Source organism: Patagioenas fasciata, chromosome 1, assembly GCF_037038585.1.
Source record: "Patagioenas fasciata isolate bPatFas1 chromosome 1, bPatFas1.hap1, whole genome shotgun sequence".
Lineage (NCBI taxonomy): Eukaryota > Metazoa > Chordata > Aves > Columbiformes > Columbidae > Patagioenas > Patagioenas fasciata.
In genome coordinates this window covers 180,208,098-180,218,691 of record NC_092520.1, presented here as the reverse complement: position 1 = coordinate 180,218,691, position 10,594 = coordinate 180,208,098, and the positions used below count along the sequence as shown (strand labels likewise).

The 10,594-nt window shown below is 41.6% G+C and overlaps 1 protein-coding gene across 6 annotated transcripts in view; it reads left to right on the top strand.

Moving 5' to 3' along the window:
- Positions 1-594: 594 nt before the first annotated feature.
- The window catches only part of USP15 (ubiquitin specific peptidase 15), a 70,198-nt gene continuing 60,198 nt past the window's right edge, over positions 595-10,594 (top strand). For 3 of the 6 annotated variants that reach the window (XR_011736696.1, XM_071802679.1, XM_071802683.1), the window contains exon 1: positions 597-765. Coding sequence is in view for 4 of the 6 variants with exons in the window: in XM_071802679.1 (XP_071658780.1) it covers positions 677-765 (89 nt within the window). In the remaining 2 variants the exon portion in view is untranslated. Of the gene's footprint in view, positions 766-10,594 lie in introns of all 6 variants that reach the window. The other 3 variants (XM_071802692.1, XR_011736698.1, XM_065838704.2) reach the window with 3 other exon arrangements.

Genomic DNA, 10,594 nt, shown 5'->3' with positions numbered 1-10,594 from the left:
ACCACGGCCTCACACGACACGGCCCAGGCCGGGCCGGCCGCGGATGCCGCGGGCCCTGGCCCGGGCTGGCAACCGCCAGGCCCGGGAGCCGCACCAGCGCGGCGCCCGGGCTGCCCGCCCGCGCGGGTTGCAGGCTGGTACATAGCGCACCGCCGGCACCGCAGCGCACGGCTCTGGCGGGCCTGCCCCGCCACCTTGGCTGACTCGGCAGCGCCCGCCCGGGCAGGAGGCCGCCACCCTGGCGGCGCGGCAGCCCAGCGCGCATGAGCCGCTAACAGCACCGCGGTCCTCCGCAAGGCGCCTCCACAACACCGCACTGCCCCACCACCCGGGCCGAACCACGCACTGCGGCTCCACGCTGCGCCGCCACCCCCACTCGAAACTGCACCCACCCCTGGAAGCCCCGCCGGGCGGAGTAAGCGGCTCCGCCACACCCCAGCCGGCTCTGTGCGCATGCGCTCTGCTCCTCCACCAGTGGGAGTGACGTTAGACCTCCTGGCCGCGGGGGGGCGCCGCAGTGCGGCGCCTCGCCAGTTTCCCCTCCGCCCCCCCCCTCCCCCTGCGGATTCTGGGAAGGGAGGGAGGGCGAGGGCGTCTCCCGGTGGCGTCACTCCCAGCATGCAGCGTGGCCCGCTCCTGCCCCTGCTGCCGCCGCCGCTGCTGCCGGGGGGAGAAGATGGCGGAGGGAGGCGCGGCGGATCTGGAGACTCAGCGCACGGACGTCGCGGCGCTGCTCAAAACCGCCCTCCGCAAGGGCGACACTTGGTGAGGGAAGGGTGGGGGGCCCGGGCCGATCTGCGCGGACGGCTCCCTCCGTCCCCGGCGTCACTTGGCTGGCGGGAGGGACCGACCTCCTTTCCCTCAGCCCTCCCAGCTCTTGAGGGCGGCTCGGCCGCCCGCGTGCGCAGGGGGGCTGCCGGGAGAGGGGAGGGGGGCGGGCGGGCGGCAGAGGGAGGAGGGGGCAGCACCGTTTCCTCCGCTTCCCGCCGCCCGGGTCCCTCAGTCCCGTCAGGAGGGCAGCGGCCGCCTCGTTGCGGCGGGTCCCGCCTTGACTTGGGCTGCTGGCGGCCGGCAGGGCAGGACCGCGCCGCGGAGGCGCCCGGCGGGGGCAGGCACCGAGGTCAGCTCCCTGCCGGGCGGCGGGGGAGGGGACGAGAGGGAAGGCAGCGGCGTGACTGGCGGGGCGCGGAGCCGGATGGCGGCCGCTGCCAACGAGGGGCCCGGAGGCCGCGGGGGGCTTGTTGGACGGCGCGGGGAGAAATGCTGAAGCGGGGATTGAGGCGGCGGACGAGGGGTCCGGTCTGCTCCCGGGCGTTTCTTCCGTTATCCAGGCTGAAAGGAGGAAACGACCGCGGCGTCGCTTCCAAGTTGTCAGAAATTATATCTGTACCCTGGGTGGGGGTGCCCTGAAGGCCTTCCGTGGCAGTGATAAGCCTGAAATTTAGGTTTTATTTTGACCGCGAACGTGTTAAAACTGCCTAAGAAACAGCCCCCCAAGGTGCAAACAGCACCTTATAATGTGTGTTCCGCAATAAACATTTAAAAATATACGGTTTATGGGGCAATCGAAAGTATTTCTTAGTGTGCCGTACAGATCGCCAACTGAATGATCCATGGTTGAAAAGAATTAGGTTAAATAAATACCTCTTTCTGGTATGTATTCGGTAATCGAGCTTTTGTAGTGGCAGGGCTCTGAGGCCAGGAAATAGGAGGGGTTTTTTTAAGACGGGGAAGAAAAAAGGAACTGACACTTCTTCCACCGCTCAACCTCTTCATCTCTTCCTGTGTGAAACTGTCGCCCAGAGACAAAGGCTGAAGCATTAACTTACTGAAAACTGAGTATGAATACACAAAAGTAGAACTTGCCCACCTCATTTCAGCTGTCATCACTCACTGTTCCAGTTCTATAAAAGACTATATTTAACAGTGTTGATACTGCAGCATGTGTCAGAAGCATGCATTCTGATGCATTATTCAAATACTGCTGAGTATATGTTCAGTTTTGGCATACAAACAGACTGCTCTTAAACTGAAAAAGTATAAGCAACTAGAAAAAGAAAATAAATGTTAATGGTAGTGTTGATAATGACCAGCAGTAGTAAAAGGGTGCTCAACCTTGTAATCTTTTGAGAATTTTTGTTACGGTTCTGTTAGGTACTTCCCAAGTACTAAAAAAAATGTCTCTAGCCGTTAATATTGTTCAAAGTGAAAGTAACCTTATGACAAGTTTACATGACTAAAACAACAAGTTTACTGTGCTGTATTTTTTTTTGGTATATTAAGTGTTGTAACATGAAAAAATCAGTTAAGTAGAAAAAGCTTCTAAATGTTCTCTGAAAAGTATATTTAGCTGTGATTATGACACAGATATTAACCAAGTGTTTTAAGACTGAATAAGCTATGGCAAAGTCCTATTAATTTTGACTCATGAACTATTAAATCTAGCTACATAAGTGCATATACATGTTTGTTCGAAGGATTAATACTTAGAGCTTCAGGTATTTAACTTCACAAATTAAGGGATGTGTTTAGTCCAAATGTCTTTTTGAGAGGTGTTTTGTCAATAGGTTTTTTATCTTTTGGGGCATCAGTAAGGAAATAGAACAGATAAAGTGCGTGCTCTAAGTCATGATTCAAAATTACAATTTTCATTTACTCAATAGTAAATATTGTTGAAAAAATTTGAGCAATGCCAAATCAGCCTGTTCTGTTTGAGCATTAAAGCACAGTCCTTTTGAAATTACTGGCTTATACTGAAAATCTTGCCCATGGTCTTCAGAATTTAGAATGTAGAGAACAATAAGCTATATAAAGAGAGTATAAAGCTTTGGGGCTTTCCTCTTAAGAAAAAAGGAAATAAAGAGTAGGACAAATAGAGGCAAGTCTTGCAGTATCTGTAAAGAGGGCATTGAATTTTCTTCATTAGTTCTTCATGTGCAATCCAGAGAGAAAGAAATGAAACTGATTTGAAATGCAGCTTTTTAGAGTTAGGTATTGTGAAAGAATTGACAGAATCAGGAAACATTTGAGCAGGCTGTTTAGTAAGTTGTAGGGTTGGTTTCATTGGATGTTTTTAAGAGTAGCTTGGACATAGTATGGGTTAATATATATTGTTTCAGTGGACAGACGAGGTTAGTATCTTTTGACTGTTCCGTCCTCGGGGACAAGATTTTGGGCTAGTTTGTCCCAATGGTCTGTTAATAAATTAGTAAACTAGGAGAGACTGAGGATTCTACCATCTCTCCATTTATCTTATTTTCCTAAACATACATTAAATTAATACAAAATTTAAACTTTTCCAAGTAAGAACCTCCTTGTGAGTTGTTCTAAATAATGTTGACTGCTGTTAGTGTATTCAGGAGAAAAAACACACTGTCATTCCACGGAACTTGCATTATATATGTCTTTCTTCTTGCAATGTTGTACAAAGAACCATCAGGTTCTGTGGTTGAAAGACCTGGAATTCTGTTTTGGAAGAAATTAAATGCTGTTTCATTGTATATCTCACAGTTTTAGGATCTGATACGATTACTACTCAGCCTTCTGAAATTCTACTGATGCTTGACAAATGAGGAGAATTTTTATTGTTTGTGCAGATTTTAACCTCTCATTTAGAAAGACATATAATATTGGTTGTTACAGCCGCAGACAAATTTGAACTCAGTCAGTGTCTTCCTGTATCTGCTCTCAGAAATTGAAGAGCTGTTACTGTTCATCAATTTTTTAGCTGCTGTATAATTTGCATGATCAAGTGGTCTTGGCGATATTATTTAATGCGTTTGGAGCTGCAGTGATATTCTTGAGAACCTTGCCAACTTTTTTGTTTTTTACAGTGTCACTGAGATACAGTTTTTAGTACTAAAAGTTATTGATCTTGGAACAGTATTCTTGAAGACGTGGTGAAGACAGTCAGTTCTTGTGTGTGATTTCTTCTGTGAATATCTCTGTAATTTCCTTCCCGTATTGAGGTATAGTTTCTTGTCTTTAAGACAACTTCCAGCCCTGCTTTCCCTGTAGTTCCTGTTCTTCTGTGCCTGTCTTAGTCAGAGATGTTGTCTCAGTTACTTAAGTGTGACATTAGAAATTATTTCATACTGTTTACTTTGTTACCGCTTACACATGTTGGCTCTCCATGATCTAGGATGTGAGACCATGTTTCTCGCCTTTGAGTATCACCTGCCAATAAATGGTTCACTTACAGTGGCTTATAATGGCTAACAGCCATTATGATGGCTTTAGCCATCAGCTTCACCACTTTTTCTTTCCCTTTCTTCTAGAATTTCCCCACTGTGTTTCTTTCATCTATTTCTTGCCATAGCAATTTGTGAGCAGATAAGAACGTAGATGTTATTTGTATTTTTAAAAGCAGTAACTTGGGAAAGAATTAGGCAGTTACAGTGGACAAATGACTATCACAAGGAGTGTATTTGGTGGCTAAGGGAACAAATGCAATCTTTAGATGTTTGAATAGAGAATACTGAGTAGCAGCACAAAGATGTACTGTATACAATAATGTATTAGTGGAAGCATTCATACTGTCCACATTTCACAGAAGGTGCTCATTTGGAATAAGTTAAAAAAAATTTCGATGTTTAATAGGGAAGGCAGAAGCCTTGCCTTTCAGAAAAGAGCTTCAAGAGCCTTTGTGTGTTTTGAGTCCTGTGCTGAAACGCTTAGATGTCTTCTAGTATAAGGATTTTAGACAAGCAGATAAAGATTTAAGACACTCTCTGTAAACTGAAGCTTCTCAGGATTAGACCAGACTGAAGATGTTTTTTTCTAGCCCTTATAGCAAATGAGTTTTGGTAGCAGACATCACTTTACAGAGTGATGACATAGATTCTTAATCTGTTCTTGATTTTTAAGACTTGCAAATTATGAAAACTACAGAAATGTAGTATTTTGTGTTCTTTCAGATGTGTCTCTGATGCATGTCACTTCTGAAGTTCTGGTGAGTCCAGAGGGAGTACTGTTGTTATCCATAGAGGGCATTTCTTTGAAGGTGAAAAAAATACTGTTTTTTGCACTGTGAGAGTTTTATTGGCTGTTTAATTGTAAAACTTGATCACTGAAGATAATAAATAAAATTTTAAATGGGGTAAAAATCCTTCCCAGTGGATGATCAGTAGATATGAAAAGTTCAGCCTTAAAGTGCTTCCTTCCCAGAAGTGTATTTAAAGAATTTTCCTACCAAAAAGATACAAGCATTTTAATTCTGATTGGAGTGAAAACTTAGGAATCTTGATGAAAAGGCATATGAAGCCCTACTTGAAAACCATGCAGTGCCTGTCTTTGATGATAACCTTGATGTTGAAGTGCATAGCTTTAATAGCATTTTACACTGTGGTCTTCTCAGTGTTTTCCACATTTGATCATCCATCATTGTGCAGTACATGAGCAGAATCTAGATTGAACATTAATGGAAAATTTCACTTGATTTCACTGAGAGCATGATGAGATATTATGGACCTACACCTCAGTAACATTTGGGAAAATATCCTAAACTGTTCTGATGGCTTCATATGTTGAGAAACAAGGAATACTATGTCAGTATTCAAAGGGTAGAATTGAGAGTTGGCTGCTTTTTCTTTCAAATGAGGTTTAAGTTGATGATTTTTTACTTTAAAACCTTGTGGTTGAAGCTTTACATTAGATTTAGAATCACAGAATCATAGAATCATTTTGGTTGGAAGAGACGCTTAAGATCATCGAGTCCAACCATAACCTGACTCTGGCACTAAACCATGTCTGTAGGAACCTCATCTATGCGCCTTTTCAACACCTCCAGGGATGATGACTCAACCACTTCCCTGGGCATCCTGTTCCAATGCCTGACAACCCTTTAGGTGAAGAAATGTTTCCTGGTACCCAACCTAAATCTCCTCTGGTGCAACTTGAGGCCATTTCTCACGTTGTATCACTTGCTACTTTGGGAGAAGAGACCAACACCCTCCATGCTACAACCTCCTTTCAGGTAGTTGTAGACAGCAATAAGGTCTCCCCTCAGCCTCCTTTTCTCCAGGCTAAACAGCCCCATTTCCCTCAGCCGCTTCTCGTCCGATTTGTGCTCCAGACCCTTCACCAACTTCATTGCCCTTCTCTGAATTCACTCCAGCACCTCAGTGTCTTTCTTCTGACGAGGGGCCCAAAACTGAACACAGGATTCAAGGTGGGGCCTCACCAGCACCAAGTACAGTGGGACAATCACTTCTCTAGTCCTGCTGGCCACACTATTCCTGATACAAGCCAGGATGCTGTTGGCCTTTTTGGCCACCTGGGAACACTGCTGGCTCATGTTCAGCTGGCTGTCGATCAACACCCCCAGATTCCTTTCTGCCAGGCAGCTTTCCAACCACTCTTCCCTGAGCCTGCAGTGCTGCCTGGGGTTGTTGTGACCCAAGTGCGGGACCCAGCATTTGGCTTTATTAAACCTTGTACAATTGGCCTCAACCTAATGATCCAGCCAGTCCAGATCCCTCTGTATGGCCTTCGTGCACTCCAGTAGATCAACAGTCCCACCCAATTTGGTGTCGTTTGCAAACTTAATGAGAGTGCACTCAATCTCTTTGTCCAGATCATTCGTCTCACTGCATGTGGAATGGTGCAGTATTTCACCAACAACTTTTACTTACAATGGAAATATGTAAGTGCCACTTTCCTCTCTTAATTGATTAGGCAGCATGAGAGCATGTTAAATGAAAAATCATGTTTGTGTCAGGCTTTTGCTTGAAAATTGGAAGTGAAAGATTGATTTAGGACTTAGATTATTTTTTAATGAGAAGTCTTTAAGTAGAAAATTTATAAGTGTGTACAAAATACTTACATGGTTATTATTGTAATGTTTGCACTGAAATTTTAAAATAAAAATGCAGTCCATGAATTTTGGCTGAATCAGGCTTTTTGGTCAGCCTCTTGGTATGTGTGAAGTGCTACTTAGGCTACTGCCTCACGTTGCAGGAACTGAGCATGGGGAGCTGTGGGGAGAACTGGATTGATTGCTTTAGTTGATTTGAAATTGTGCATATAGTTGAACAAAGCTTTTATTTCTGAAGAGGAGTGTGAAATATTTAGACCAAGATTTCTTAAAAATGGGAGATAAATGATACATTTTTTTCTGTGTTTGACAACTGATTTTTTTTTTCTTATGTATTTACCCACGTTTTGAATAAAATTATGGTTTGGTTTCTATGTGGTAGAGTAGATAATTATCATTATCTTGGAACTTTCAAGAATTTGTAATTCTGAAAGAATTTAATTTTGAAAGCATCTGTTGATCATGAGTGTACTTACTTAAGCAATTTTGGCTAGCCTAATCAAAGTAGAATTACAGGTGTGAACCCATTCTTACGTTTCTTATTTTTATAGCTGCAGTTGTGCAATAACTGAAATTGGATGCTCTGTCTTTAAACAGGAGTCCTAATTTGCTTTCAGCAAGACAGTTGTTCCAGTTTGTCCTCAGTATTGTTTAATCTGTACTCACGTACAGCAAGGAGCGTAAAAAAAAAAAAATCCTCACCTGTCTCTCTGGACAATTTGCACAGTTTTGCTGTTAAAAGTGAAATAGCTTGTGTTCAGAAGATACGATGTCCCAGCAGTACACAGTTGTGGAATGAGTGTGTCTCTGTGAAGTGTTTTTATTGCGTGTCAAAGTTAACTGTTTTGACTTAGAGGTCAAAGGGCTGACCTCTCAGTCAATATAAATAAATCTAGGTTACACGTTGTGTAATTCTGTCCATATATAACCAAGGAATGCATTCAGAATGCATTTGACAGCAGTGGGAAATAGCAAGATCATAGTCATACTGTTCAAATATTTTTCTCTCAACCCGGGTGTTAAGGTAAAGAATGAATGCCTTTGTACATCTGTAATGCTTATACAATGTTAATAAGGTTTACTAAATCAAAATGTGCAGTAAACCACAGGAGAAGTTAAATTATATGAAAAAGTTACAAACTAGGAGAGAATTATAGAAATCAATTAGCAACTTTCCTGTTAGTACTATTCTTTTCTTTTGTTGAGTGAACAATGTCCGTGTGTGGTCATACAACTGCAAAATTTTAAAGTTTGTATCCATTTATTACTGATTTTTATTATTTCTTGAATTTTTCTTTAAGAAATGAAAGTGCATTTACATGTGTTGTAATAGCTTCATTCTTTTGTTCTTGTAAGTTACTGTACAAAGGCTATAAGTAATACCATTTTGGGCTTCCCAAAGGCTCTACACTTGATCATTCATAAGGATACAGTCTTTTATTGGTAAATTTAATTGACTGACCTAATATGGACATGTAGTTGGATATAAGGCATGACTATCAACTGGTCATTGTGTTTTAATATTTTGAATATTCTGTATAGGAGTAAATGAACCAAAATACTTGTTGCTGGTATGCCTATATTGAGAAAGATAATAAAATAAGTACTCTATAATTTGTAAATTATATTGGAGGAACTCTAAATCCACTAATTGATGAGAACACAACCAGGAACCAGATTAAGGGCCCATAATCACAGAGATGAGCAGTAAATGTAAATACCAGAAAAAAAATCACTATTTATTCCCCCTTCAATGGGACCCAAAGAATAACAACATCTGGAGTAAACTTTTTTCTCAGGGATGTTGACTGTAGGGGCTGTATGAAGGTGGAATACCTGATCTAAACTCATCCTAAATATAGATTTGGTCTGTTAAGTGTTTTCTGCTAAAGCAAGTTTGAAATAGGTATGACTTTAAGTTTTAATCTTTGTTTACAATATTTCTAAACAAAGCTTGTTTGCTTGTAACCATGAGAATGAAGTAAAATAGTGCATTTTTATAGCTTTGAGGAATATATTCTTTTTCAATAAAAAATACTAACTAAAAATAGTTTCAGATCAAAAGTAATCTGTGCTTTGAAAACAACCTGAGCATAGGAAAACAGGGAAGTAGGTTGAAATGTTATGCATTGTGCTTTGTAATTGTCAATACTTGCCAGTAAATTGTTCAAATAAAATAATTATTTAATGAAAAGTTGTGCCAAAATTAGAATATAATATTGGCAAATAGCTTTTGTATGGAATGAGCTAGGTATGACCAACAGTTGTCATTGTTCTTCAATGAAATGAAGTGACATGTAGTATCAGAAGATATTAAGGAACATTCTGATACTACTTTTCAACCCCTTTGCGTGATCAATGGACTCATATTAGCCTGAATTATGATTGAAAGATGAGCAAATGCAATCTGTGAGGACCCGCAGACCTCAAATAAAGCCTTTTGTCATCTGGAAGGAGAATGTTGTTGTTTATATTTACAAGATCCAGAATTTCGTATTTTATTTCATCCTCTGCAGTGATAACACTGAATCCTTATGACAGCAAAACCTATTGTCTGTCAAAGGGAGAACATACACTCTGGTAAAATATGTTATGTGCTCCACTTATCATTGCATGGGTTTTCCATGCCTTAATTATCAGAACAAATACCAGTGTTGTGGAATGTTCTAAAGATATTCTGCAAATTGCGATATGTGTTGTGTCTGCAGAGGTAGTGTAGATCTTGGTTACACAGGCTCCTCTTGTGCTCTGGAGGGATGAGTTTTTCATGGAATCATGGAATGTCTCAAGTTGGAAGGAACCTACAAGGATCATTGAGTCCAACTCCCTGCTCCTGGCAGGACCACCTAAAGCTAAACCATATGACTAAGAGCATCGTCTGGACACTCCTTGAACTCTTGTAGGCTTGGTGCTGTAACTGCAGCCCTGGGGAAGAACCTTTTTCTTAAGTCCAATCTGAATTTCCCCTTCATTCCATTTTTTCATGTTTTGTTCCATATCTGGCATTTCAGGGGACTCAAGTATAAATTGTGCCTTGTATAATTACAGTCTGCTTCAGACAAGCAGGAAACATTTTACAGATGAGAGCAGCCATGTCTTATTAATACCTAAAGTATCATATTTTAGTATAATTTTCAGCAAATCATACATGCATATGTTTGCTTTTAGGGAAAGATTTGAGGCTATTCCAACCTTTATGTATTTCTTTTATCAGCTTCTTGATTCTAAGTGACTTTATTGTAATCAAATTTGGTTGTACCATATGCATCAAGCAATTCAATGTAATTGATTTGTTTGAAATGCCTATAAATGTCAAGCATTTGCTGACTTGGAGTTAATCAGTTCACCTTCTTGTGAAATTTTGTTACTTTTTTAAGGCTTGCCCCTCAAAACAGCATATCTAGAAATCTGAGGTAATTCTCTCCTTCAGTCTCTACTACAAATCCTCCAGGTGTGTTTTACCACTGAACATGGGTTGGTTATCCTGCTCGCTAGATTGACAGGTGACATCTGAGAGAGCAAAATTTGTGTTTCCTGCTTGAGTGGAATCTTGATTCCATCAGTTAAGTAGGAAACATTTCTTAGTCATAGTTTAAAAAAATTGATAGGATATATTTTTTAACTTGGCTGAAGTGTCCTGGGGTAGCTTTCTCAGTCAGGTCCGCGATTCAAAAACTACTGTAACATTAGACTGATTTGGAACTCTTTCCTGTAGTAAGTAATAGTGACAAAAATGAAAGCAAAACATTATACTAAGTATAACACACAATGTTAATTTTA